Below are 27,849 nucleotides of genomic sequence, written 5' to 3' on the forward strand. Positions count from 1 at the left end.
TCGCAGGTCAATTCTGGGGTGCGAGACGTGGGCTTGGGCTTGGGCTCGAAAGATGTGCGTGGGCAGCGGGCGCGTGAATAAGTGTGCGAGGCGTCTATCTCACGGACACGGAGTGCTGCAAGCCTGTAATACCTCAGGTAAAGGCAGGTGAGGTAAAGTGAGGTGCTCCTGCCTGGTGCGGCGTGATTGTGTGAGGGCTCCGATGGGTTCCCTCCCGGCGGCGCAGATTATCCAGCGCGCCGAGCTTTGAAGACATGCTGCGGGCCCTCGACACCTCACACCTCATGCTTCACGCCCGGCCTCTCACACATCAAATCATCAGACTGCAGACCAGACAGACATTGGGCCAGTCAGAAAAGGAACGGGCCGGCAAGTGAGGTTGATCGTTGGACGAAAAGCTGCCTGCCCCCGTCGCAGCTCAGGTAAGGTAGGGGGTACAGAGTACGGAGTACGGGGTGCCTGCTTCAGGATCCCTCCCATCTTCACCTCAGACTTTGGACGAGAGTCACAGTCATGAGCGTGATTGATTCAGTGAATGGAAACAAACCGCCCTGGAGTTTATTTGGCCGAGGCCACCGGGTGGTCGTAACGGCTCGATGAGGTTTCAATTCACTCGGCTCCATCTGCCGTCTATCCGAATCCGGTAGGAGGCCTCAAGCTATTAACACTTCATCTTCTGGGGTATCTCACCTAGTAGTTGCAATTCCATGGACAACTAGACTGGCCATTTTCCGTATCGTGATACGTATCATTATGCGGGCCATCTTACCAGGTACGGTGGATGAGGTGCTCGCTGGCGGGGAAGGAGGAGGACCACGGAGATCGCATTGTGGCAAGTGATAGGCGAGAGTCTGAGAGAGAGAGAGTGAGAGAGAGAGAGAACAGCAGAATATCTGGACTCCTGGAGAAACACCTCATTGAGCGAGGCAAGTGATTGGCACACAGCTGCAGACTGCTGCAGAGCTCTGCAGACCTGGTAGGGCGGGCGCCAGGCTAAGGTAGGGTCCAGGGCAACCTATCCGGTTAACCAAAAGAATATCCGTAGGCAGGGGTTCAAGATGGGGCTCCGTCGGCCCCTACCTTATCCTGAGGTCCCAGAGCTCTCAGCGTGAGCGACCTTACGGATACTTGTCAAGGTAAAGACACCTCAGAGTAGGCATGACAAGTGCGAGTGTGGGTGGGCGGGTGAGGCGCGGGATCAGGCTGATCAGCAGCAGGAGGTGGAAGCGGCAGGCCAGAGAAACATACAACAGTAAACATGAAGCACGTCTCGAACTTGACCTGTTGCTGACTTTGCTCCTGCAGCCTACCGCTGGGTGTACTTGTACTCCTGAGCGGCGCCGCCTCGCCGCACCCGCGCTCCGCCCTGTCCGCCGGTTCCCACCCGCCCGGTTTAAACATGGCGTTTCCGGACCCCAATCTGGCTTAGTCCATCAGACTGGTAACTACTGTGGTAAGGTACCGCCGTAAGGCCCTCTCACCTGAAGCTCTCTTCCCTGCAAATCCAAGTTTCTATCCTTATTAATTAACGTGCCAAAGAAAAAAACGGCAGAGTCTAACCGCCTACGGTAAAAAATACCAGCAAAAAAGCTAAAGAAAGGTGTGTCACCGTGTCATGTCTTTCCCTTTTACTTTAATGCCACCTCTTTGCATGTCATCTCCTGTCCTGTCTGGTAATACCGAGCATATTGTATGTCTTCACAAATGCGCATCTGCAGCGCAGAATGCAGAAATGCCTTGCTTGTACGTACAGATAGGGGGTCATTTCATGCAAATGAAACATCGAGTGGGCTGAGCTGTTCGTTCTGCGGGCAAACAAGCCAGAGAAAGAAAGAAGAAAAGAGGGAAACGGGTCGTATGGCTCTTTCTGCATGGTATCAAACCACAGCCACAGCGATGAATCAAACCATCGTCGACAATCAAAGACGAAAGGAAACCGCATGAGCATCGCCCTCCTTTATGTCTGCTGCGACCTGTTGTTCATATGACTGACCTTCCAGGGGTCCGGTGTCCCCCAATCGCGCCAGAGGTTTGAGGAAGAAAGAACAACAGTGTATCAAGTGCATCAAGTGCATCCTCCAAAACCCCGTTCGTGCCGTCCCAACGGGCTCGGCAATGGATCTCCAGTCACCACCATCCACTGAAGGAGTGTGTGAGACTGCCCATTTGTTCGCCAAACCGCCGTGCCGAGCTTTGAAAAGCTGACGAACTGAGGAGCTGCAGATGTCCTAACGCTTTTGGACGGTGGACGCGTACGCTCGCCAAGAGGGATGGAAAACCTTGGCTTCTTGGCTTTGCGGTCTTTTGGTGCCGTCCTATCCACCCCAGAAGCCTTGTCCCGTTCAAAGGCGGCGCAAGGAAACACAAGACACAAAACACTATGATTCACTACACAATCGGTATGACCGTTGTCGCTTGTGCCCGTTGAACCAGAGTTTGACACTACTTTCCCTATCCGGTCTTTCAAGTGCGGGATACCGAATTGTATAGCACTACAGCCACCAAACGGGTTTACTTTGGTACCAAAATCGGCGATGCCTGACTGAGGACATATACGGGCACTATCGAATTAAACAACCTACCGGGCTAGCTGTGCCCATCAACCCCCCTGCTCCCCTGCTCCGCCCTATCAACTTATGCAACGGCGACTCCCTATCCCATGTGTGAATGCCCAGAAAACTTACCATCAGATGCCACTGCCGAGAGCCCGGCATCCCGGCCGAGACCCTCTTTTTTGTTGTTGTTGCTCATCGTCGCTCCAACTTCCTCTGACCAGTTGACCATGCCTAGCACCGAGCAGTAAGGTGATCCCCGGCTCCCCTCCTCTTTGTGCTTTACCTTACTGGTATTGGACCATCAGCCACATGGCCGCCGTTGGGTTGATGCAACTGGGAACTAGAACCCTTTGCGCGCGAACAGCGATCCGCGGGCCCGAAGACAGGACCCTTTTTTGAGGAGACACAAGGGGGGAGGGGACCATCCAATGATCCATGATCCAACCAAGATACGGTTGGACCAAAGAGGAACAGCATGAGCAGAAGGGGGAAACGCACGCCGGGCCACGGGACGGACGAGAAAGGGACCCTTGGGAGCCTAGAGTGAACCCTTTCCGCGTTATTCACTGGGCTTCCCGGGATGTCCAAGGATGGACGGCAACTGTCTGAGGCGTAGCGTCTCTTGGTGCGAATGGGTTCGATGGATGGGATGGGTATTCCGTACGGACATAACCGTATCTTACACGTAACGCGCGTGTAATGTGTGTGGTGAAGCTGTCAGCGAATCGCCGGCAGACATGAACCCCAGAGGACCACTCACTCGCTCTCAAGCTCACTCTGAGCCTCCCCGAGGTTATGTCCTGCGCCTCGAACGAGGTGTGATCCCAGCACACACCTGGAATCAACATTGGGATTGGATCTGTGACCGACGGGAGGGGAGGAAAGAACATAACCCACTCCCCATCTCATCTCATCTCATCTCACCTATCCCATCCCCCATCCTACCACCTATTTCCTTCCTTCACATCCCACGCACCACTTCCGTTGCGCCCCTTGCAACTTTACAACTTGCAACCTTCACTCTCTTTCCTGAATATTTTTTTCCGCTTTCCATTCGCAAATCGTCAATTCTTCCCTTCCGTCGATAATCACAAACCCTTCCTAATCAACATGTCTCAATACCCTCCTCCCGGCCAGCAGTAAGTCTCCCAAGCTCTTTTCACCTGTTGCGCACCGGCGCTCGTATACGCGCGCGCGCGCGCGCACCTTCTCACGCTTCCCACCCAAACCAACCTCACCTTCCAAACCTCAAGAGAAAGCATCAGGAAGATACCTCAAAAAAAACTGACAATCCCTTCCAGGCCCTACTACGGCTCCCCCCCGCCTCCCCAGGGCGGCTACCCTCCCCAAGGCTACCCTCCTCCCGGCCAGCAGCCCGTGAGTTCTCTCGCCCCCCTTACGCCCAAACCAACCGACCCGTTCACCGAACGAATGGGAATCCATGGGCACAGTCACCCTCTGTTGCGAAAAAGCCCGACACTAACCTCCACCGCTCTCGTAGATGTACTACCCTCCCCAGGGCCAGGCTCCCCCTCCCCAGGAGGAGAAGAAGGATGACAAGGGCTGCCTCTACGGCTGGTAAGTTTGACATCGACAAGCCTCGAAGCCCCTCGCGGCGCGCGAGATGGAACAAAAACCGAACTGACCACGCACAAATAGCATCGCCACTCTCTGCTGCTGCTGGCTCTGCGGAGAGACCTGCGAGTGCTGCCTCGAGTGCCTGACCTGCTGCTTCTAATCCACACACACACACGCACGCTCAACGTGTAACACGCCAAGCAGAAGGAAGGGAACAGTTAAGAGAGAAAAAAAGCAACATCCGAACACAGACGATGATACCGAGTGCGACCAAAGCAACAAACTTACAACAACACACAAAGATACCAACTAGATGGGCCTCCCCTGATTCCATCAACCCCCCCGAACGCGATCACGGCCTTTGCTTTGGAGAACGGGAAAACGGATCGGGGAATGGAGGGAAACGGGAGGTTGTTTGACTCGGCTTGGAAGACGGGGACTGCTTTATTCTTCTATCCTTCCACACGCACACCCCTTCTTTGCGATGCCGGTTCTTCTCACGTACGACCGCACGCTAGTTTGTTCACTTGAGCATTGAGAGAGACGTTCTTTGCTCTTACGATTACCCACATGGCGATTGCGTTTCGCTCATTTTTCCTTGTCGTTTTCCGGGATAGGATGGTTTTTTCGGGCTGTTTACTTGGTGAGGAGGACTCGATCTAGCAATAGTCAACCTCGGTCATTAGCAGAGTAAATACACCCAACAAGAAAAAAACACCACCCACCCGTTAAATATTCTCCTGCATTAGACAGGCAAGACCATGGTGAAAAATGTGTAAAATCATCCGTGTGAAAGCTGTCAATCAATGTCTTGCATGTATTGTGTCATGTGTGTGATTGTGATGTGTATTGCCAAGTCGTTTTCCTCCACTTTTAAAGCACCCATCCATATCCTCTCTCTCACTGTGCCTTATGAGGAAAGGGTATCAAGGCGGCAGTGTGTGTGCTTTTCCTCCCCCTTCCTCCCCACCACCCATTGGACCATAAATCAAAGAAAGATCGCCCCGCCAACAAACCGTTTGTCGCTGCTGTCGCTGCTTCTCGCGTTTGCAGAATACTGTTTCTACTTCTTGCCGTCTTTCGGGGCCATGAGCTGGACGAATTCTTGATCTGTTGTGGTTTTTTTTGCAATGTCAGCCGCAATCCTCCCGAAAGTGATGGTGCTAATTAAAGAAACACTGAGTGGGGGCGGGGGTGGCAAGCGAAATGCGAATGGGGTGGTGATGCAGGGCCATTCCGGTGGGCGAGGAGGGATGAGACGCTCGCAGTATTGATGCGATCGCGGCCGGCATGGGTACAAATTCGCAGTGTTGGGGATTGCCTACAATCAATAGAACCGTTGCCGTCGAGATCGGCACCTCTGATCATCTCCTCAATCTCCTCGTCGGTGGCGCGCTGGCCGAGGGACAGCAGCACCTGGCGCAATTCCGAGGGCGAGACGGAGCCGCTGTTGTCCTTGTCAAAGACCTTGAAGGCGGCGACAAGCTCGGTGTTGGTGTCGGAATCTTTGCTGGAGGGTGCGGGTGCCTCGCTCATGAGTTGGAGGAATTCTGCGGTCGTTGTTAGTCGCAGGGATTCCAAGTTGCGACAGCAAAATCACCATGGCGACAGTGTTACTAATCGCGCCACGGGTCAGAACGGAGGCGCACCTTCGAAATCAATTCCGCCGTCGTTATTGGGGTCGACCTCGGCGATGAGCTCGTTGACCTCCTGGATGCTGGGGTTCAGCCCAAGAGACTTCATGGCGATCTGGAACTCCTCCGCGTTGATGGCGCCTAGATACGCAACTCTAGTTAGCTGGATGAGCTGATAATCCAGCGGGAATGGCAAGCCTAGCAGGCTGATTCGGTATGAAAGGCTAATTGCGTGCGTTGAGTCGGGAGTGACTGACCGGTGCCATCGCGATCCTGTCAGGGAAGAAACACCACTGTCAGCAAGGAGTTCATCCCAAGGAGGGGGACAATGCACAATAATGCCATTGTCGGGATACGTATGTGCGAGGCAGGGTTCTTGCAACTTACAAAGATGGAAAAGACCTGCTTGTAGTCTTTGAACTGCTCCTCAGTGAGTCCGTAGGGCGGAGGGGCCTACACGAAGATCGAAGTCGAAATGTCAGCGTTTGGATGCCAGCGAAACGAAGGCCATATCGGAGCTGCGACGTGAGGGGCAACATCATGGGTCGCGCGACCGAAAACGCACCATTTTTGAGTTTTGCGGGGTCGGGAAACGAGTGTGTGTCGTGGACGGAATAGGTTTGTCGAGGAAGCTACAGCGAGCTTCTGGACGAAAGAACGATGACGATAATTCAATGCGTAGGCCGGTGCGTGTAGGTTATCGCGTGCGACGAGCGAGGAGAATCGTGTGTTGACGTTTGGGTAAAGATGCGAGGCAAGAAGAGGATAGGCAAGATAATAGGTGGGAGGGGAGAAAAACAAGACTCAAGGAATGGTAGCCCGTAGCCCCTCGTTCTCTCGCCTGGCCTCAGCCTGATTGAATGGTTCTACATTTTTAGTGCTGGGCTACCTTGCTCCCACCTGTTTCTGCTGTGAAGAGCAAGGTACCTGCACATGGATGCCGATGGGCTGGATGCCGATACCGAGAAAGCAGCCTGCCATCCCTCTACTAGCAGTGGCAGCCCTGGCTTGAGACTGAGCTCATGCTGGTTTGCTCCGTCCCTAGCTTCGTATTACTTTATTGTAGTCAATTGTATCAACATCAAGCCCGGTCCAGTCCAGATCCAGTTCCAGGCTGCGACGCCAAAGACCCAAGGTGTGGTAAGGTTGACAGATGTCTAGCAGTCGCCAGCTGAACCTGTTGGTGACATTCTTTTATCAAACCTGAGTTTTGGCCCCCCTTCCTCTCACATCAAGAGATACAGCGTACGCAGTACAAACACTTGCCTTACCTAGGAAGCCCAGTACCCTGCTGTGCACCCTGATCACCACCAGCATGTGAGGTATGACGCCAGGCTGCCCTACGGCACCATCTAGCGCCTGCGTGGCCTGGGAAGGTCTTGGCGTCCGAGTCTATTTCCGCCCGCGAACCTGCAAGCGTACGCGGCCACATCCACATCGCCGTTGCTCAAAGAGGATTAGGTCCTGTCCGGTGCTTTGAATTGGCTTCCGGGCTTGGGGGTGGGTGGCGACATCAGACAGCTGTATGTACTGCGCGTATGTACGAATGATAGCGTGCAGACTTGCGCAGAGTTGCAGAGAAAAGGGCAGCAATGGGACTTCCTCCACCTTCCGCCCTCTCTTCCCGTCAGACCAGGTCTGGGCACGCCGTCCCTTCTCCTCTGCCGTCCGCGGGAAGGGGAGGGAACTGACAGCCGCTTGGTCTTGGCAGACGATGGGAGTTTGGTGAACGATGAACCATAACAGACAGTTATGCACCTAACCACCTAGCTGACCCCCTGCTCCTTTCGAATAAGGTAGTCTTGGTAGTATAAGTTATGATTGGGTATGGACGTTGTTGAAACTGTCGCTGATCACGAGTATTTGGTGATGCATCAAGCTTCAACCGGCATTTGGGCTCATCGGCAATGATTTCCTGAGACCTGCATTTCAGCGTGGCTTGGGCTTCTTCCTCCCATTGAGTCCAAGACTACGGAGTACCGTGAGCCACCTATTGAACCACGGACCGTCTGTATCAGCCTTGGAGGCATCCCGACTGTGGCTTGTTGATGGATTTGACCAACAGAGTGCATCAGTACGGACAGAGGTGATCAGATGATGTGGAACAAGTTTCTGGAGCTCCTTCTTTCTCTTCTACTGCGTGGAGGCATGGAGGCATGTGTGAATCCCAGCTGAAAACTCCAAACACTTGCCCAGAAAGAGACAAAACGTCGCGCCTTTTTGTGCAAGTGCAACCGAGGCCTCCTCCTCCCTTCACCTTCCATTCTGTTCAGTTCCCCTTACCGCCCCTTCCCCCTCCAACCCCACCACTCTGACCTCAAGACGTCTCATCCCGGGCTGCCTCGCCCGTTGCCCCTCCATTGGGGCCCATCCCTTCCCACCTCGACACACGACGCAGTAAGGTATCACGGATACCTAAGCTGCCACAATCCACGCTTTCCCAGCTCTGAGGTGAGCAGGAGCTTCCCGCAGTGCCGCGCTACCGCTCAAAGACCTTGGCAAGGTACCTGAAGGACCCCTCCACCCCTCCTCTTACCTTGGATTGCTGTCCCCAATCCGACCACCCGATTCTCTGCGCATCGCTCTCGCATCTCACCCAACCGAACCCCACAATCTTTCTTAACACTCTTCGCCTTCCGTTCATATCAACTCTTAATCTTCCGAGTCCGAACTTCTGCAGCTCTTCAGACCCTCCTCTGTAGATTTTATACCTTCCTCGGCTTGCCGGGAAGTCTCCATTTCCAATAACAAAGGCTCGTTTTGGCACAGCTTATTCGCTCATAGTGGGTTTGCCCCTCACCCCGCCCTTTCCGGCACATCACCTCACTCACAACTCATCTCACCTCTGTTCCAGCGAAGCCTGTGTAAACCAAAACACGTCTTGCACGACCCACGCTCTTCATCCTGCACAAGCACAGCGTCAATTGACTCGGCAACATGTCTGGCTACCCAGGACAGCACGGCTACGGTGGCGGCGGCGGTGGCTATGGTGGAGGAGGCTATGGCGGCGGACACCACCAGCAGGGAGGTTATGGAGGTCACCAAGGAGGAGGCGGCGGCGGCTATGGCGGATACCAACCTCCCCCTGGCCCCCCTCCCTCGCACCACGGAGGCTACGGCGGCGGCGGTGGCGGCGGCTACAACCCGCCTCCCGGTCCGCCTCCGGGTCAGGGTGGCTACGGCTATAACCAGGCACCGCCCAACCCGCACCCGGACCAGGGCTACATCGGAAGGTATGCACCCCCTTCCCATCCTCCGCCTCCGGGCCTCGACGTATACGGCTACCCTGTCAATTCCGGCCACCAGGGAAGACCCCGTGAGTATCACATACCTCGCTTCTTTCAAGTATCATGAGTACTGATTCAACTCAGATATGCCCACGGTAAACTCCAACGACTGGGCTCACGGCAACCGAAACGCGCCCCCTCCCCCGCCTTCAGGCGCTCAGCAGTTCGGCCACGGCGCTCCCGATGGCTACAGCTTTCAGTATTCCACCTGTCAGGGTAAGAGGAAAGCCCTCCTCATCGGCATCAACTACTTTGGCCAGGATGGTGAGCTGCGCGGCTGCATCAACGACGTCAAGAACCTGTCGGCCTTCCTGGTAGAAAAGTACGGCTACAAGCGTGAAGACATGGTCATCCTCACCGACGATCAGCAGCAGGCCATGGGCCAGCCCACGAAGAACAACATCCTCCGAGCCATGCACTGGCTCGTTCAGGGCGCACAGCCAAACGACTCCTTGTTCTTCCACTACTCTGGTCACGGCGGCCAGACTGAGGATCTTGATGGCGATGAAGATGACGGCTACGACGAAGTCATCTACCCGGTTGATTACAAGGAAGCCGGTCACATTGTCGATGATGAAATGCATCTCATCATGGTCCGACCCCTTCAGCCCGGCGTGAGACTTACAGCCATTTTCGACTCATGCCACTCTGGTTCCGCCCTCGACCTGCCTTACATCTACTCCACCAAGGGCGTTCTCAAGGAGCCCAATCTGGCCAAGGAGGCTGGTCAGGGACTGCTCAAGGCATTCACGGCTTACACCTCGGGCGACCTAGGTGGTGTCGCGAGCTCCATCTTCAGCTTCGGCAAGCGCGCCATTGCCGGCGACGATGCCTACGAAAAGACCAAGGACACGCGTACCTCTCCCGCCGACGTCATCATGTGGTCCGGCAGCAAGGACAGTCAGACATCGTGAGTTCTCTTGTCTATCGTGCTTTGAAGCGGGGGCAGAGAGTTGTAAGATCTAACAAATGTTGTTCTCTAGTGCCGACGCTACCATTGCGAACCAAGCCACGGGAGCCATGTCGTACGCTTTCATCACTGCTCTTAAGAAGAATCCCCAGCAAAGCTACGTCGAGCTGCTCAACAGCATTCGTGAGGTCCTGGAGGAGAAGTACACCCAGCTGCCTCAACTTTCAAGCAGTCACCCCATCGGTAAGCCGCGTCCATCCACTTGTCGTTCATGTGTTCTTTACTTCTTATACATAATACTAATTGTCGTTTAGACACGGATCTTCTCTATGTGATGTAAACTCTTCTGGTATCCAATACAGAAGGCATCCCCCCCCCCCCCAAAAGCAGGGCACGCAAAGTTGGGAAAGCAGTGCTTTAAAGCGTAGTAATGACATATGTCATCCAAATACAAATGATTCATGACGACTATCATTTTCTATCGATTCGAAGTGAAGAGAAAAGAGTATTGCATTCTTGAGTTCTAAAACGTCTATAGTGATGGGTATCGTGCAAATCGCCTATGTGCGCCCCTCCGAGGCAGCAGAAAAAAAGGGAAAAAGGAAGTATCTCGACCAAATGCCCTCTCCCGTAATTACCGTTCCATCCTGCAATCCAGGAAAGAGAAAGCCCTTTCTACCAACGGAGTATCGCCAAACCATGTCCAGTGAAGTAAATGCTCACCGATGCTCCAACGCGCTGTGCTCATGCCAATACCAACGAACTTCAGCCCCTCTCCATTAATCCTCGCCGAAAGGGTCATCGTCAAGAAGGTTGAAGACCGGAGTGGTCTTGACCCTCTTGCTCCCTCCCGAGGCTCCTCCTCCTCCTCCGAGACGTCCTCCCAGAGACGGACCACCGTCGCCGCAGAGGTCAATAACATCCTCGTCGTCATTGTCCTCCATCTGTCTCTTGCGAGGAATCGTGCCGGAAATGCGAGTCTGACCCGGCCTCACGTTATGAGACCGCGCCGTAAGAGCTCCTGACGAGGTTCTCGCTCCTCCTCCAATCCCGCTGCGCGAACGTGGTGGGCTCTTCTCCTTCATAAGCGAAGTGAGCCTGGGATTCTCTTGTTGACTTGCGTCCACAAGTCCGCTGAACCGCGACCTGTTCGCGGCAGAGGACGCCGTGCCTGAGCCTATGATGGTACCCGAGGCCGACCGCACTTCCCATGTCGAGCCGGTACGACGCTTCTTTGAGCGCTCCGCGTCTAGGATCGCCGCCATGTAGTCCGGCTGGTTGTCGCTGCCGGTAGCTGGTGATGGGCTGCTTGAAGGGCTTCTAGGTCTGACCCCAAGGCCTAGTCGACTGCTCCTAGAAAATCCTCCCGATAACGCGTCCAGACGTGGTGTAGGCTTGGGCGTAGGACCACCCATCACGGCGTCTAGTCGCGGTGTTTTGGAAGGTTCGTCAGACGTGCTCTGGAGAGGAGACGTGGGCTTCGAAGTCCCCGTCAAACCGGCCCGTCTGCTGAACGACGATACGGGCTCTTTTCTCGAACTCCTCCCTCCGAACGGTGCCAACGGGTCACGCGTTCTCGATACGCCGGAATCGAGTTTGCTGCTCCGAGGCGTCTCTCTCGGCGTCAGTCTTGTGTCTAGCTTCGCCCGTTGCCGGGCCGTCGCTTCATCATCGAACTTGGGTGTAGACTCAAGCTTAATCCTGCCCAAGTTCTTAAGTCGATCTCTTGTCGAGGTGCCACTGGGAACGGGTGCAGCATGTTGGCTGCTGCTGCTTGGCGTAGTTGTAGATTTCTCTTTTTTGACGCTCGCGCCAAACATCTCCCTGATATCCCTGTGACCTGACTGCCTAGTTGTTGAAATGGCAGTGGGCTCTGACTCTGGCTTCACATTGTTCGCCATATCCACATCCTCCACCTTTGGTGTTACCTGAGTATGGGCCACGCTATTGCACGGTGGCAAGTCATTTCTGGTCGGTGCTTCATGGTAGCCCCTTCGAGGCGTCTCCAAAGGCCCCAGAGGAACGCTTGGCGTGGACGTTAAGCTTGGCCTAGATGCCTCAGCAGTCACACTAGCCGAAGAAGAAGCTGAGGGTCCTGCGGCGGTGCTCGTGAGAGGCCCCTGAGACTCCGCATCTCCAAGCTTCCACATGATCCCACCCTTGTCTCCAAGAAATGAAAGCAGAACATCTGGGTCGAATTGATGAACAGCTCTGGTAGCCTCCTGTCTCCTCAATCTCTCGGTTGTGCGGATTCTTTCGTTGACCAGCGAAAACTTGGTAAGCTGCATCGTCAGACTAGCTTCGTTCTTACCGTAGATGGCTGCTTTGATGGGCTTATCCTGTTTGTTGAGCTGTCCTTTGATATGGTCCACGATTGCCCTGGGCTTGACTAAGTGGATCGTTTTCCATGATGGTTGCTCGAAGAAGGAGTTGAGAGTCTTGCAGTGACCACAACATTCAGCCATTGGGGGTATCGACTTTGGCTCCCGCTCGATTCGACCCGAGACATCCTCAAAGACTGCGCTCTCGTAGTACACAAAGATGGCTTGGAACAGGCGCTGGTACGCCGGCTTATCGGGGTCCACCACATCCTGGAGGGTCCTGAGAAATGGTAGCCAGAGAGGTGCCAAATGGATGGGCTGAATCTCGGTAACATGCTGGGCGATGTGGTTTGTGAGATTGGATACTTGATCATTCATACCAAGACGATCAAGGTTTCGGAGTAACCCAGCGATCATTGTGTGGTTCGTTGGACCCGGCTTTGAGAGGTCGTGAAGAAATTCTTCTATCGGTTCAGCAACACACCAGGCCTGGCGAGCAGCCTTGGCTTCAGCGCTCTGTTCTTTGTTGGCGTTGCTGACCAAGTTCTCGATGTTCCATAGCGTTCGTGATGCTCCTGTCATCCCTGCGTGCTTCTCGTAAAACTCGGTGACTTGGTCAAGGGGGAGCTTGTGTCTCTTGGCCACCTCAAAAAGTCTGTTAAACAATCCAAGGATGAACTGGCTCTGCTGTTGGGTCTCTCCAAGTCGGCTCACAGCTGCGTCCACCCTGCAGATTATTAGTGTAAGAATAGACTATAGAATAGAGAATGTGCTTACGTATCCCTCCACTTGCCAAAGTCCTTGAACAACTCCAAGAGGTTTACTATGAGCCGGCCATGGCTAGCTGAAAGGGGGGCTTCAAGCATTCTAATGGCCAATATCCCCAACTCCTGGGTATCATGGCTCGAATTGTCGGCTTCAGCATATGCAGGCAGCTTTTCGACTATGCTTGCAACGTGCAAGAAGCTGTTGCCCTCGGATAAGAAATGGCGAAGCCTAAGCTGGTATTAGCTTTGATTGTTGATTGCAAATGTATGACTTACTCATAAAGAGCATCAGCTGCTGAGTAGCCATGAAAGATCGCATTCTGGCATATCCAATCATAGTCTACTATCGGCTTGGATCGGGTATTGGCGACAAGGTTTTGGAAAAGTGGATGGTCATTGAACGCCAGTGAAGTCAAGATTAGATCACCCATGAGACCAGGGTCGATCTTTCCGACAAAATCTTCACGGCTCCGAACTCGCAGACCAATGATCTGTGTCTCTGGCAGCTCATTGCCGTATTGAGGCCAAACAAATTGACAAAGAGACTTGAGTGCTTCAAAGTAGAAAGCCGACTCTGAAGATTCTTTGCATTGCCGCAAGAGATAGTGCCAGAGGTTGCCGGCAAGCTGCGGTTGATTGGTCATGTTGACAGAGTCTAGTTGTGTTCGGAGAGGTGTAATAATGATTGCCTGTGTATAGTCAGAATGGAGTCACAAACACTGTAACGGCAGGTCGCCCTGGACTCACTGGTGCAAAGTAATGTCCCAGGTCACCACTAGTGCCTGGGACAATGTGCTGGTACCACTGAGGGTTTGTTTCACGATATGTTCGCTCTTCGTGAAAGGCCCGCTCTTCAGAGGGCCATTGCCATGAGAAGATTGACCGACGAGCCCTTTCCCAGAGAATGTTCCTATCATCTAGAACATTGCCCGCGTGGCAATGGATGTTTTCGGCAAGCGTGAAATCATCATAGTTGCCAAAATACCCAATGCTGGGTAAGTGGCTGATATGCTGGTTGACCTGCCAAAAGCCATTCTGCTCAGGGGTTTGCGACCCGGCATTGCCGTCTCTCTGGAGGGAAATCCAGGCTTGGTACTGGCAACGTTTTCCTGTATACTTCATAACCACTGGAAGAACCTCGAATCCTAGCCGAGGGCACAAGTCGATGAGACGAGTAATGAGGGTGGAGTCAGCAGCCGACATGTTCTGCCCCATGACCCAACTCTCGAATTCCATGGGATTTTTCGGGGCGTGGAAGTGGTATATAGCATGTTGAAGTGATAGGGATCGATCCTGAATCCTAGAGTCCCAGTGCTTCAGAACCTCAGTGAGCCGACGGTATGCAGCATCTATTGCATGACTGGAGGCGGAGTGCTGTTCTGTCGTAGTCGGATAGCTTTTTGTCTCTGACTTGATCGCGTGGGACGTGTCGGGCCCACCGCCAACCGCGTAAAGGGCCTCGATAGCCTGGTATAGCTCTGCTCTGAAGGCACTGCTCAGTGGCGCGTTGGTGCCGTGCAAGATACCGGGCCTTTGAGGTGCAGGCTCCGGATCCGACATAACTGTTTTTCCATGTGTCGCATTTGCCGAATGTCTCTGTGACGTTTTTGCAGTGAATGAACGAATGAGTCTGGAAAAGCAAGCTGTAAGGTCGGTTGAGTGAGTTGAACTTGAAAGAGTTGGAGTCGGCGCGTTGAAAGCCAGAAAAGGAAAGGTGCAAAGAGCAAGTCGGCGCGTGTGTGGGGTAGGAGGGAAGCTCCAGAAAATTCCCAGAGCCGGCAAGGGAAGCTGCGTTCCCTGAGGGTGCTGGGCCCACTCCACGATCGGCCCCACTTGAGTCCCCTTCCCCGGCAGTTGGCAAGCAAGAAGATGCAGTGCAACAAGCTGTTGTATGAAAGACTGAAGGACTTGAGATATCAAAGATTTGAAAGAGCTAAAGTCAAGATTTTCTTTTCCTAGTAACTAAGAGACTAAAGAAGTGTTTCTTAGAGATGTTGGATTGTGCGAATAAGAAAGTATGTTCTGATTGTACATAGGAGGTCAGACTCAAAACGCTCAACTGCCCATAAATACCTTGGGGAGGGAGCACTACTAGATCAGATATCTCAAATCATAAGGAGTTGAAAAGTGTAATAACTAAGCTGGACTGAATGAGGATCGAATATAAATCCTGAAATAGACTGGAGACTTCACGGCCTAACCGGGCCTCTATAGCTCAGAACCATTCGACTATATAGTCCGGTGCTCAATGAAGAATGGGGACATGTAGCTACTTATAAGGCAAGGCTCGCGATGATTTGATCTGATGTCAAGGTCCCCCAAGGGAAGGAGCGATCTCATTCTCTATCGTTCCTTCCCGCTCGATCCCATCTCTAAGATTAGACCGCATGATCGCGCCTGCTTCGTATTCATGCTAACGTGACCTCTTTCAACTACTCTTTTATCTTGGGGTTGGCTTCTGTTAAGAGTATCTGCCCTTGAACAAAGCAAGTTCTAATTCTCTAGCAATTGGATATCACAGTCAATAGTGGGTGTCTTAATTACGATTTGTTGATTTTGGTAACATGTTCGCTTCCTTCCTCCCACGTGTTCATGTGGGTGAATACATAAGACTACATCATGGTATCCATGCAAGAATCATTAGCTGACTCCCACATCTGATCCACCCCGAGAAACGTGAAAACTTTTGGTTCTATCATTAACTGCAGGTAGCTACAAATCAACTCCAGGGTATAATCAAACCTCCAAGGTTTCGCCCTCTACGCCGTTTTGTCTAAACTCTCATCCAGTTTTCCCATCACAGACACTCATATGTCCCCAGGCTGTATTCAATAGCGCACCAACATCAAGGTAAGCTCTAAATTGCTATCTGTTTGTCGTTTTGGGTGCCACAGGATCTGAGAGCTGTCGAGGGCTGGCCGAGTCAGGCACCAGATATGTCGAGTGGGCCCCGGTATCGACTCTGGCAGAGCCCTTGGAAGAGTCGCATGAACAGAAAGTTCATCCCAACTTGTGTCGCCATTATCCCGGGTGCGCATTGATAAGCTGGGAAGAACTTTTGAAAAACGTGGAATTGCGACTGTATGCCAGAAATCTCAGCCCGGCGCAGAATCCACAATCTCATTCATAATCTTTCAAATATTGGAAGCCCTCTCGCCAAACCTCCTCCACACCCAGCTGGAGATCTGCCAGCCACCCCACGCAAAAGCCAGCGACGCCGTGAGTAACACGAGCGCCATCACGACGAGAACTTGACCTCTCAGCTGGAACGCATCGTCGACTTCCGCGCGCAGCAGCTTCTTCTGTTTACTGTGGTAGTAAAACTCCTCCTTTTCGTCCTTGGGACTCGGTGTCGTCGTTGGCGTCGTTGTTTTTGAGTCCTTGGCTTCTGCGTAGCGGTACTGTGATCTCCGGTAGAGGATGCTGTGCAGCCAGGAAGGCATCCAGCCCTGCCGGCCGTGGTTTTTTGACCTCCTGATAGTGTAGGTGAGGTCTACCCAGGCCAGGGAGAGCAGGAAGGAGACGAGGATGATGGGCGTCATTACAAACTAGGGCCAAATATGAGCGGGCGATCTTGCGCATCAGAACACGGCGATTATGTCACCTGAGATAACCCGCTCGTCCGAAACCCCTCTCAGAGGGTCTTTCAGAGCAAACCCCAGGTTTCATGATACCGCGTTGAGATTGAGCTCGTGGGCAGCTTACCTTGTAAATGGTGGACTGCTGGACGGCTCCAGCGTCACTGCCGCCTCGCGTGGCAGTGACTTTGGTGGCTGTTGTTGATGACGACATTGTGCCCCCCCGATGGCTAAAATACTTTGCAGAGTCCTTGGACGATGAACGTCCAGCTGAGAATGACTTGTGAAGCTCGAAATAGGGCTTTCTGGCAATCTGCCGGCGACCTGTCTTTTCAGAGATGAGGTTAAAATCAAGATTTCAGAAAAAGGGAGCAATGTCAAAGACGGCGGCGTGCGGAGATAGAAATATGTCAGTAAGGTGAGGTGAGGTAAGGTACCTGATCATCGGTAGCTTCGGCGCGGGCGGGCAGCACCGCCGCCGTGCTACCACTATCCGTAGGTACTGGGCCTAAATTTACCACCGCCTCGGTTTCGGTTGCCAGGTGGTGCGCCTTGCCTTGCGGTACCTCACCTCGCGCGCACTGCGGTCGGGATACGGGAGTGACGGAAGGTCTCCACTTGGCGCGTATTGGGGGATCACTGATCAGCAAGACATCACATCACACCTCTCTCTCAACACAAGCTAAAGGATTGCAGTGAAAAGAATTAGGCCCCGAAACACACAACTCACGCAGAGCATCGGTCGATATCTAATTCGCTCGTGCGGGCCCGAGGACCCGAGCCCCCCAAAGACCCTAGAGCTTTGTTGATCAGGGGTGCCCGGTGCGTGGCTCTGCTCAATCTGATTCAGCCCTGCATCCACAGAAGGAGGGGCCGGTCGATGAGGCCGAGCAAAAGTGCAGAGCCTCGAAATGCAACGCTAGCGACGCAAGTAATGTCGGCGCCTCAATGCCATACGTACCATCGAAAAGACTGTCACCTCAGCCACAACTGCTCACAGCTGTGTCGGTGATGGACGAACATTTCACCCAGCTTCCGCTTCATCTTCGCTTTCGGTCACGTCTTGTTCTTTGGGACTCTTGCCGTTCCTACAGTTGTGACATATTGGATAATTCTTGCGTTCCTGCTAACATTATTGCAGGAGCATTACATGGTTCGTGGTATTCATCTATCTTTTCCTTTCCAAAAGACTGCAAAATCTATCGAGTGTTGTGGATATCGAGCACCAAAATGTCCTGAGCGCCAACGCGGGTCAAATCGTCCATCACCAGCGCAATCTTCTTCTTCTCGACCATTGAGCTGACGGCGACCCAGCCCTCCTCGTCCAGCGTTGTGATGGTCGGCGCCCGCTTTCCAGGGGTAATCTGCTTGGCCTCAACCAGACGTGACCTCTCAATGTTGTACTGGCACAGGACGAATCTCTGAGCGGTAATGACACCGCGGATACGGGCGGCGATGAGCTCGATCAGCTCGGTGTTTGACGGCGACCGAGACTTGATGAGGCAGGCTTGAGAGTCGACGACGGTGTCAATGGCCTTGAGGCCGGCGGCTCTCATGGTCTCACCAGACTCTGGACGCGGGTGTTAGTGATTGTTCGGATGCTAGTCATTCTAGGACGACTACTTACCAACAAGGTCAACGATGCCATCAGCGACACCCAGCGCACAAGCAGCCTCGACACTTCCACTGAGATCGATAATCTTGGTGCGGAGCTTCTTGGGCGAGGTGTTGCTGTTGCCATCGGCATCGACGCCCAGCTCCAGCTTGGCAAAGTGCTCTGCCGCCAGGTTGACGAAGCTGGTGCCAATGGTCTTGCCAACCAGGTCCTGCGTCGTCGCGTAAGGGCCCTTCTCCGGGACCTGGGTCTGCAGCTTGCAGTGGCCGAAGCCGAGTTCCATGACCATCTCGCAGCCTCCGACCTTTTGGAGCTCCTCGCCCTCGGCGTTTAGCTCGACGGAGGCTCTCCGGGCCTTGTTGCTGCTGATGACGCCGGCATCGTGCTCCTTGACCTGGTCCCAGCCTGTGATACCAAGGTCGACGCGGCCCTCGCCGACAAATGTGGGGATATCGGCGGCGGGCAGGAAGATGAGGGCGATGGGGAGGTTCTTGACAAGGGCGATGTCGAGGCGGTTCTCGCGGCGGAACTGAATATCGGCTCCCTCAAGCAGGTTGAGCGTAGCGGAGTTCAAGCGGCCCTCTGTGGAAACGAGACATTGTCAGCACGTGCGCCTTTTGAGATAGAGGCTATGGGTTGACTCACTCTTGGGCACGGCGAACAGAAGGCGGCCCTCTAGGCTTTGCTTCGTCATTAGCTTCTCTGCGAAATGGTCCATGGCGGTTGTGATGGAGGGGTAAAAACCAACTGGTTGACCAAATCCATGGTAGGCAAAGGTATGTTGCAATGACGCGATCGACAGACGGGAATACGATAGGCGGAGAGAAGTCGCTCCCAGAGTTGAAACGCTTCAAGAGGTTAGGTGGAAACGGTCGGGTCGGGCGCGTGTGTGGATTGGAGCACAAGGTCGCAGTGAAGCCAATGGCGACGAGAATTTCTGCAGCGACAGCGGCGGGGTGGTTTTTGGGTCACACAACAGAGGTCGGTGCGAGGTGTTCCGAGGAGTGGTTGAGGCCTGGAAAGCGAGCGTGATTTCGAGTCAATTGGTATGGGGCTCGGGTAATGATAAAAGTCGAAGCCTGCGCGACTTTGTTCTTGGTTCTCGCGGAAGCTGTCCGTATGGGGGTGACTACACTTGTTCGATTCTGCGGTGAGTCAAAGACCGGGCCAAGACTGGAAGAGAGAGGGCGGAAATTTTGTGTGGTGGATTGGAACCCCGCCGTCTTAGTGTGCGGCAGCAGTCGTCACTCATCACCGCGGGCCACCACCACGTTGGCCTATGTCGGAGCTGCGACTGGTGCAGAGAGCGCGAATGGATGGCGGGGCACGCCGTTGAACGCGGGGCAGTCCTTGGACCAAGTGACGGCACACGCCGGAAGGGCAGGCGGCACCTGCGTCCGTTCTCACAGCGGGCCTTCGCTGAGGTAAGCCACTTGGGTACCTCGGGGATTGTATCTTTACCTGCCGCTCCTGAGCTGGGGGAGGATATGTACGGAGTATATTTATCGATTCCCTCAACTCACGTTATGTTGAAGTAGACTATGGAATGCTTTGGTGATATCTACCCCTAAAGTACCCATAAAGGCGCTTGGTCTTGTGTCGCTATTGAAGGAGAACCGAGAGTGACAGTAAGGTACAGAGTAGATATCCTGGCAAGTTCGGGCATTCTATGTTCAAATTGCTTTACTGGGCAATTGCTGAATTTCAAGCCCCAGAGGAGAGGCATAAATGGTGCCCAGTATATATGGTTGAACTAGTCAAGAGATTCGGGGTGAGAAATATCCTTCCCTAATGCCTGGCCATGACTAAGTCTCGATTTCCTCAGAGAGCATCTCTGTACGGGCATTGTCTTGAAAGTTGAACCTGGCTTCTTTAGATGGTCAGAGCTTCTAACGCGAGAAACTCCCCGTGTAAGCTTCGACGTGGCTCCAACTTCCAAGCCATTTTGTTGGGCCAATTGCTTGGGAATTGACAGACCATACCTTACCTTGAATGGAACCTGGGAGGAGTTCCCACTGAACGAATTGGAGTGCAGGGCAATCTAAGTTGCTTTCCATTGTTTCAAGCCCCATTGAATTCAAACTCTTGATACCGCAGGTCTTCTCGTTTCCGTCACTTCTGGTGGTCTCCCTCGTGTTAGGTACAAGGTACTCCCTATCTCTACTTATGGACAGAACGATTGCACAACAAATGCTTACCTTACCTGAGGTGCCTACTATCCCTTCCATGTTCCATCAAGCCACGCATGCTCATTTACATGAGGGAAGCACAGAAAAGCAGGCTGAGAGCTTGCTTCCCTGAGGACCCTGACCATTGGTCTAATGCTTGCTTCCTCTCCTGTTCTTATGCACATCCTGGGGCTGTCTTGTCCCAGCGAACCCTTATTGCTTAAGGTAGGCAATACCTCATCATTACATTAAGGTAAGGTATTCCAAGCTCCCGGCTCTGCACAATCCAAAGTTGAACAGTGAGGTGCGCAGCAGTCATTCATTCGCCCTGCCAATTTCGCGTTGCATTCCGGTCGCCCAGCTTGCCCCCTACCTCATCATTTCCCCCGTACGTACTCCGTACTTCGTTCCTTGGACCCTCGATGCGCCTGCTCCGTGCTGGGCCCACCATAGCTCGACGTTACCACCACTCCTCTGGCCTGCACATCTTGGACCTCCGTTGCATCCATCCCCAATCTGCCAGCAAAGTTTACTCCCGTTGGTTGATTTTCCTTTCACAACCACGGAATTGTGGGCATGACGCGCACCCGGTCCTGATATCCGCAGCGGCCGCGACGCCCGGATTACTTTAAATTCGGTCCTGGTCCACACCTTGAAGAACCCCCCTGCCCATACGCAAGCCGCCCGCCCTGCCCTTGGCAGCGCAAGCAGCCTGCTGCACGGAGTGCTGCGCCGGCCCCTTCAAATGGCCCATACGTCGGCCTCAACGACTTCGTCGCACAACTCCTCATCCTCACACCTTCACTTCTCCTCTTCGCTGTATAACCGCGACTACGACGACGATTACTCGGGCGGGAAATCAACCCCGATAAGGACACCCTCCAGATCTTCCAGCAGCAACATCGATGACGACAAGGGCGGCAACGAGCTAGATGACGACGTCCACTTTCCCTTTGCAATCCGCGAACCCCCAGAAGCGCACCGAGAAGGGGACACGAAGCTTTTCGGTCTTGGCAATTTTCCTCGACACCATACGGACACATTCAGAAGAGGCGAGAACGACGACGGTCACGATTACTCCCAAGACGACGACGCTTCCGTATTAGAGCAAGATCCCGCAGGGATGTCTAGCTGGGCGGGACAACCCTCCATTAGGGGGAGCTCGGAGGCCATGAGAATGGTGCTCTTGACCTTCAACACTCTTGGTATCACGTATGTCGCAAGCGACGATTGCCAATGGGTCTGCCATGCTGACTAGGACCTTAATGCAGCTTCACATGGGGAATTGAGATGACTTGTACGTCGCTGTCCGTCCCCTATCACCAGTCTTCGCATACTAATCCACCCTGACAACAGATTGTACACCATACCTATTGAATCTTGGCCTCACAAAGAGCAACACCTCGCTGGTGTGGATCGCAGGGCCATTATCGGGGCTCGTAGTCCAGCCCATCGTGGGAGCTATCGCGGACGAATCCAAGTCCAAATGGGGCAGGCGGCGACCATTCATCGTGATAGGTTCAATCATCGTCGCGGTCAGCCTGCTGACCTTGGGATTCACAAAAGAGATTGTCGAGATGTTCGTGTCGGACAAGGAGACTGCGCGGATCTTTACCATTATCCTCGCAGTGGTGGCCATCTACTTTGTGGATTTCGCCATCAATGCAGGTGCGTTGAATTAGGCCTGCACGCAAGTCTCTCGTTATTCCTAAAGCTGACTCTGGTATAGTAATGTCTTGCGCAAGAAGCTTGATCGTCGATACTCTCCCCATTGAAAAGCAACAGACCGGCGCCGCGTGGTGTAAGTGAAGCTTGCATCATCACCCCAGGTTGCACCCCGTCCGCTAATCCCCACAAAGCTAGTAGAATGTCCGCGATTGGACACATGCTGGGCTATGGAGCCGGTGCCATCGATCTGGTCGGCATATTTGGAAAGACAATGGGCGATTCGCAATTCAAGCAGCTCACGCTCATCGCTACGTTCTTGATGCTCTTCTCTTCCGGAGTGACCTGCTGGGCTGTCACTGAGCGGGTTTTGGTGTCAACAAGGCACGACCCCCGCAAAGCAACCGGGCGGTTCAAGGTCTTCCGCCAAATTTGGTCGACGCTGCTCCATCTTCCCCCTCGGATCCAGGCCATCTGCTGGGCCCAGTTCTGGTCCTGGATCGGCTGGTTCCCGTTCTTGTTCTACAGCACCACCTGGGTTGGCGAGACGTACTTCCGATACGACGCTCCAGCAGAGGGTAAAGATTCCAAAGATGCCCTTGGCGACATTGGCCGCATCGGTAGTTTGGCGCTGGTCATCTACTCGACCATCACTTTCATAGGCGCCTGGCTGCTGCCCATGGTCGTCAAATCGCCAGATGATGACAACTTTACGGCTCGACCGCCCCAAGCCATTGCGCCGTTCCTTGAACGATTCAACAAGAACAAGCCCGATCTCATGACCGCCTGGATATGCGGCCACCTCATGTTCGCCGCGGCCATGTTCCTGGCACCCTTTGCGCAGAGCTTCCGCTTCGCAACCTTCCTCGTAGCCTTCTGCGGCTTGTCCTGGACGATCGCCATGTGGGCGCCGACGACATTCCTCGGCGTAGAGGTCAACAAGCTCAGTGGTGCCCGCGAAGGAGGGAGCGGGTCAGCAGCCTACCGCCGCCTCTCAAACGACTCCAACATTGAGCTGCCCACGCTCGGCCAGGACCAGCCGCTCCATCTGGAACACGGGCCGGACGAGGGTGGCCAGCAGACGACGTCGTCTACGGGCGAGCTGTCGGGCATCTACTTTGGCATACTCAACATCTACACGACCCTGCCGCAGTTTATCGGAACCTTTATAAGCACCATTGTCTTCACCATTCTAGAGCCGGGCAAAAGCCCCGAACTGTCGGACGCACCCGAACACGAGCAGCACAACACCGACGGTCCCAACGCCATTGCGGTATGCCTCTTCATCGGTGCCATTTGTGCAGTAGTGGCCGCGTTTGCCACGCGAAAGCTCAAGTATCTCTGAGTTCCAATGTACGAGTAGGAAAAGAGGAAATAGCACGGATTTCATCATTGTAGGGGCAAAGGCAGCGCAGGGGCTATGGGACGGCGTTACGGAAAGGGGTAGAGAGTAAGCTCTCTTGCATTAGATCATGTGTGGGATAACGCGCATAGGGCTTTTGGCTTCATTTAAGTGATCTCGAAGAAATGGCACATCTCGAGGCTGCGGGTTTTCCCTAAATGTCAGGGATCTATGTCTCAGCATGGCCTTTGATGAATACACTCAGTATCACGGATGAATCAGGCTAATACTAGTGGTGCCAATCGCTGTCTTCGTAAGTATGTGTACGCGGAGCTGCCCACGATGGAGCATGCTGCCAAAGCCCTATGTACAAGTCCGGTTCGGACAGTGGTAGTGCATGTGTCGACGCTTGCTCAAGGGTATCTCAAATCTTTCGTCGCGCGGATGCATCCCGAACATCTGTCTCTCCATACAATTCCCCGTTCCCCCCTCGTTCTCCTCCTCCTCCATGGTGGTAAAATATTCGAGTGGTGTGCATCGCTCGACGAGTGGTGTTGGTTAAGCGTACCCTCGTCGTCATGTGTGTTCCGTACGTCGTCGTCGCGCCCCGACACTCATTCACTTGTCCTTCTCGTTCTCGTTCTCGGAAACCTTTTCCCACTCATCCTCGGTGCTCACACTCGACTGCGTGCCCCCGTTAGTGGCATCTTCAGCTCCGGACTCGGCAGTGGCGGAAACGGCGGTGCGACGCTTCAAGTCGGCCGCTTCCTGCTGCTCCGCGGCTGTCTCGACCTGGCTGCTACCGCCCACGACGCCCTTTCTCCCGCGAGCGCCACCCCTTACGCCGCCGACAACTGCGCCGCCTTCAACTTCCGTGTCGCTATCATCCGTTCCTTGAGTATTGGCCCCTGCCACGCCGCCTCCTACTGCTCCGCCAGCGGATGTATCGGTACCACGCGCCTTCTTGGCCTCTTTCTCTGCGTGTTCGGCCAGCTCGACGACGAACCAGTTAATAGCGTACCAGAGGCCCGCGCTGAGGAAGGAGAGGATGACGAAGTGGATGCTCCAGGTGGCGAGGAGGAGGACGCCGAGGAGGAGCTGGAGGGCGGCAAAGGTTGCGTTGGTTGCGCGGAGGAGAGTCGGTGTTGGACCTGGGGTGAAGATTGACTCCCAGAGGTTGGTGACGAAAGCCGCCATGATCGATATGGGAGGAGGGGCTTCGGTGTCTATGTTGATGTATGGCGTTTGCGGATGCACAGGTTCGCCGTCGGCCGATCAAATGTAGTTCTCGTATCGTTCGATCGTTGTGTTCGATTTTGCGGAGGTGTTGCGCGGCTTGACAAGGTGAATACTAGCCGCTGTATTGTTTGCAGTGTTTGTACGGAGTAGTGGTTGGGTGTGATGTTTCTCTGTGGAGTATTTCGCTGGTGGATAGGGAGCTTCGGAGGAGTGGATTCCGGCTTGTTCTAGCTTATGAGAGCTGCTTCGGAAAGGTGACCAGGGTAGGATGTTCTGTTTCTTTTCAAAACGTATGACGACGCTCACGGCGACTTTTTATCTGGCGATGATGCTGTTGTTTCGTTTGGATTTGTAGTTAGACGGTAGAGTCAAGGCGGTAAGAGCGCATAATAAATAGCGTTTCTGGGTTGAGCAACAATTGGGTTGAGGGAGGGGGCAGGAAAGAGAGGGGTCCCTTCCGGTTGCTTAGGAAGGTCAGGGAAGGTGGAAGGTTACCTTATAGGTGAGGTAAGGTAGGTAAGGGCAGGTACCATTTGACAACACGCGCGGGTTGTGGCGGGGGTTGGGAGAAGGAGGGGAGAGGGGGGGAAGGGTCGAGATAATGTACCTTTTCTTTTTTGACCAACAGCAAGCCAGAGGAGACACGGTATTATCTCTATCTTCCTTTTATACGGTATCTCTCTCTCTCGGAGGGTGGATGCAACGTGGTCACTCGGTGTTTATAGAATCAGAACAGGTGGCACAATAGAGAGCAAGAGGTGACGGTGGCCTCGCGATAGTTGACTCCAACGTGTTGGGATGTTTATGGGGCCGGTTGTGGTTGTCAAGAGAAAGGGTCATAGGGTTGCCTATCAGGCAGACAGACAGGCAGGTTCCGTCTCTCTAGGTGGTCACGGATTGCCCAAGTCAAAGACGACGACAAATACCGTCAAGCAACACGGAGGGACCGGTCACAGCACGCGGCCCTTCGGAACACGCTTCTTTGGCTGTTTCTGTGCAGCAGGAATGGAGCGGCGAGAGGCCGGAATGACCCCTCCATGGCTCGGGAAACGTCACCGTCGCGTTCTTTTTTCCTGGGGTCGTGGGGTCGTGACCTCTCTAACGCAAAGCTTCCACTGAGCCGAGGCGAGGCGAAGGGGACCTGCTGACCTGCTCGTAGGGGTCCGTCGAAGACGAGTTGCGGGGTGAAGCGTACAGAGTATCCGTTCTGATCCTTACTGCAGTGGTGTTTTGCCTTATATTGACCGCATCCTGTCAAAACATAAGAAGTCAATTCCTTCATTTGGTCCATCGCTGTTGCTTGCTATGCTTGCTTTCTGTAGGCTGCCCGTTGTGTTCCATCTTCCATGCTCAAAGCACCTCAGTAAGGTATGTGGTGGGGGTCAGTCACGTCGTCGGCGATAACAGTTGCCGGATTTCGGTTTCACTCTGAGCCATGCACGAAGAGCAATGGGCGGAATCCCCGTCAATGCGGCCGGCCACCAAGAAGATAGCACAGTTCCTGACTGCGTACTTAGCACTATCTTGGAAACAGCATTCCAGACTACCTGTATTCCCCTTGGGTGTCAACTGAAGATAGAGAGTACGCAGATTATGCAGAAAAAAGCTTAAATCCTTATTGTCAGTGCCTCCAGGATCAAGCAGGAACTGCATGTAGCAGCGTGCTGAAGCCGTTGAAAACCCGGAATCCAGACGTCATAGCATAGCTTGAAGGCAAATTAACGGTAAGCTTAAGTATACAAGCTGATCTGAATTGGGCTGGGTCAAGTTAAGTCTCTTCATTTGAAAGAACTGAGAGTAATGCTATTCCATGCTTGGATCATCGGCCACGGTACACACATCTGTTTCTATGCATTACCCCATGAAAACGACGGGGGACAGAATATGGATCCATGATCCGACGGCAGGAGAAGGGGCTAGGAGGTGTTTGCCGTACTTGCATACGGATATGTGTTCATATGAGTGTCTTCCTCCACCGCCGTCGGACAATTTGAGCTTGCATGTAATCTATCTCATTCGCATGGCAGGCCTGTCTGTGTGAGATATCGGCCGTCTCAAAGAAAGGAGTGTTAGCCTATTACGCAGTACTCCGTAGGTTGCGACTGACTAAGAGAACAGGTCCAACAAGTGAAATGCCCTTGCCGCCGACGTAAGGAACCACACGTTGCAAGATGATCCTGGGGTTCCGCCCCCAAATCTGGAACTGAAGGTGCGGGACCGAATACTTATGGGACCCGACAAATGTACCCCTACCTGGTTTCCGCCTTCTTCTAAATCCGTACTGCCGCCGCCGGGTCGCTCTGATTTTGAGGTACCTACTCCGTACCTTACCTTACCTTACCTTACCTTATCCAACTGACTGCCCTCACTCAGGTGCAACACCTTCTTCCTTGTATCCATCTGCTTCCTGGCGATTTCCATCACCCAGAACAAGCAGGAAGGAGAACTCTTGAAAGGCAAGTTGCCTGAACCCTGCCTGTTGTTTCCCTTGACCAATCAGATTAGGAAAACAATTCCCTTCTAGTCGGAAGTTTTACCCCATTTCCCACAGAGGAAAGAGCAACAGTTGAAAAAAGGTACCTTCCTTACGTACACCACGCACGATATATCCGGGGAACGTGTGACCGGACCACCCACCTTAGCGCGGAGCACATTGGGAAAGACCTTGGTCAACCCAAGCTGGTCCACCCACGTCCACCACCGGATCGACGACTGACGACTGCACCGGCAACCAACGCACCACCACCACCACCTCGACCTCCGCCGCCACTACCACAATTACCGCCGTCGCCGTCGCCGCTTCCTCCTCACCACAGAGCCGCAACGAACGAAATTTCATGACACCCCATGTCCGTCATTTCTGACATGACATGATTGGTCTCGCGAGACCTCTGCTGTCGCCAGCCTTTCTTTGATTCCCTCAACAAAGCATTCCCAATCATCTTCTTCCAGCCCGGTATTTTCTTTAATCCATTCTACCATCCTGTTCTCTGGCCCATCCGCGGGTTTACAAAAAAAGAACAAGCCCAAAACGCGCCTTCCGCATCCGAGCCAAGATACCCACGATCGCTTCCTCTGACGACTCACTCCTCACCCCGACAGTACCTTACATCATATTACGCGATTGGCAACCGAAAGAAGCCACGCCATTGTAGCAGTAGCAGCCTACAATAACAATCGACAACCGCTG

At 53.7% G+C, this 27,849-nt stretch overlaps 10 protein-coding genes across 10 annotated transcripts; 4 read left to right on the forward strand and 6 right to left on the reverse strand.

Moving 5' to 3' along the window:
- Positions 1-482: 482 nt before the first annotated feature.
- On the reverse strand, positions 483-3,464 carry CLUP02_06018 (uncharacterized protein; the record flags this gene model as incomplete). The annotated part of the gene is made up of 13 exons (XM_049285022.1): positions 483-630; positions 691-851; positions 954-1,076; positions 1,147-1,420; positions 1,482-1,496; positions 1,610-1,696; positions 1,752-1,952; positions 1,994-2,121; positions 2,180-2,538; positions 2,685-2,842; positions 2,897-3,093; positions 3,158-3,233; positions 3,316-3,464. 13 exons carry the CDS (start codon positions 3,462-3,464, stop codon positions 483-485), a joined length of 2,076 nt encoding a protein of 691 aa, XP_049142165.1.
- Positions 3,465-3,665: 201 nt separating this feature from the next.
- CLUP02_06019 (uncharacterized protein) lies at positions 3,666-4,293 on the forward strand (the record flags this gene model as incomplete). Its single annotated transcript, XM_049285023.1, has 4 exons — positions 3,666-3,694; positions 3,857-3,932; positions 4,057-4,133; positions 4,215-4,293. The coding sequence occupies 4 exons, from the start codon at positions 3,666-3,668 to the stop codon at positions 4,291-4,293; spliced, it is 261 nt and encodes an 86-aa protein (XP_049142166.1).
- A 903-nt stretch (positions 4,294-5,196) lies between these two features.
- On the reverse strand, positions 5,197-6,335 carry CLUP02_06020 (uncharacterized protein; the record flags this gene model as incomplete). The annotated part of the gene is made up of 6 exons (XM_049285024.1): positions 5,197-5,243; positions 5,459-5,683; positions 5,783-5,908; positions 6,025-6,040; positions 6,155-6,220; positions 6,333-6,335. 6 exons carry the CDS (start codon positions 6,333-6,335, stop codon positions 5,197-5,199), a joined length of 483 nt encoding a protein of 160 aa, XP_049142167.1.
- A 2,369-nt stretch (positions 6,336-8,704) lies between these two features.
- Positions 8,705-10,304, forward strand: CLUP02_06021 (caspase domain-containing protein; the record flags this gene model as incomplete). The annotated part of the gene is made up of 4 exons (XM_049285025.1): positions 8,705-9,083; positions 9,139-9,964; positions 10,038-10,207; positions 10,279-10,304. The coding sequence occupies 4 exons, from the start codon at positions 8,705-8,707 to the stop codon at positions 10,302-10,304; spliced, it is 1,401 nt and encodes a 466-aa protein (XP_049142168.1).
- Positions 10,305-10,743: 439 nt separating this feature from the next.
- CLUP02_06022 (uncharacterized protein) lies at positions 10,744-14,612 on the reverse strand (the record flags this gene model as incomplete). The annotated part of the gene is made up of 4 exons (XM_049285026.1): positions 10,744-13,012; positions 13,063-13,281; positions 13,329-13,741; positions 13,800-14,612. The coding sequence occupies 4 exons, from the start codon at positions 14,610-14,612 to the stop codon at positions 10,744-10,746; spliced, it is 3,714 nt and encodes a 1,237-aa protein (XP_049142169.1).
- Positions 14,613-16,186: 1,574 nt separating this feature from the next.
- On the reverse strand, positions 16,187-17,369 carry CLUP02_06023 (uncharacterized protein; the record flags this gene model as incomplete). Its single annotated transcript, XM_049285027.1, has 4 exons — positions 16,187-16,600; positions 16,758-16,958; positions 17,068-17,211; positions 17,361-17,369. 4 exons carry the CDS (start codon positions 17,367-17,369, stop codon positions 16,187-16,189), a joined length of 768 nt encoding a protein of 255 aa, XP_049142170.1.
- A 460-nt stretch (positions 17,370-17,829) lies between these two features.
- Positions 17,830-18,963, reverse strand: CLUP02_06024 (ATP phosphoribosyltransferase; the record flags this gene model as incomplete). Its single annotated transcript, XM_049285028.1, has 3 exons — positions 17,830-18,200; positions 18,258-18,827; positions 18,891-18,963. 3 exons carry the CDS (start codon positions 18,961-18,963, stop codon positions 17,830-17,832), a joined length of 1,014 nt encoding a protein of 337 aa, XP_049142171.1.
- Positions 18,964-21,158: 2,195 nt separating this feature from the next.
- Positions 21,159-23,423, forward strand: CLUP02_06025 (sucrose transporter; the record flags this gene model as incomplete). Its single annotated transcript, XM_049285029.1, has 5 exons — positions 21,159-21,625; positions 21,685-21,710; positions 21,770-22,081; positions 22,193-22,214; positions 22,280-23,423. The coding sequence occupies 5 exons, from the start codon at positions 21,159-21,161 to the stop codon at positions 23,421-23,423; spliced, it is 1,971 nt and encodes a 656-aa protein (XP_049142172.1).
- A 615-nt stretch (positions 23,424-24,038) lies between these two features.
- Positions 24,039-24,617, reverse strand: CLUP02_06026 (uncharacterized protein; the record flags this gene model as incomplete). Its single annotated transcript, XM_049285030.1, has 1 exon — positions 24,039-24,617. The coding sequence occupies one exon, from the start codon at positions 24,615-24,617 to the stop codon at positions 24,039-24,041; it is 579 nt and encodes a 192-aa protein (XP_049142173.1).
- An 840-nt stretch (positions 24,618-25,457) lies between these two features.
- On the forward strand, positions 25,458-27,833 carry CLUP02_06027 (uncharacterized protein; the record flags this gene model as incomplete). The annotated part of the gene is made up of 9 exons (XM_049285031.1): positions 25,458-25,748; positions 25,819-25,850; positions 25,883-26,027; positions 26,067-26,221; positions 26,294-26,320; positions 26,541-26,696; positions 27,033-27,119; positions 27,322-27,508; positions 27,564-27,833. 9 exons carry the CDS (start codon positions 25,458-25,460, stop codon positions 27,831-27,833), a joined length of 1,350 nt encoding a protein of 449 aa, XP_049142174.1.
- Between the last annotated feature and the right edge of the window lie 16 nt (positions 27,834-27,849).

This window comes from Colletotrichum lupini, chromosome 3 (assembly GCF_023278565.1).
Source record: "Colletotrichum lupini chromosome 3, complete sequence".
Classification (NCBI taxonomy): Eukaryota; Fungi; Ascomycota; class Sordariomycetes; order Glomerellales; family Glomerellaceae; genus Colletotrichum; species Colletotrichum lupini.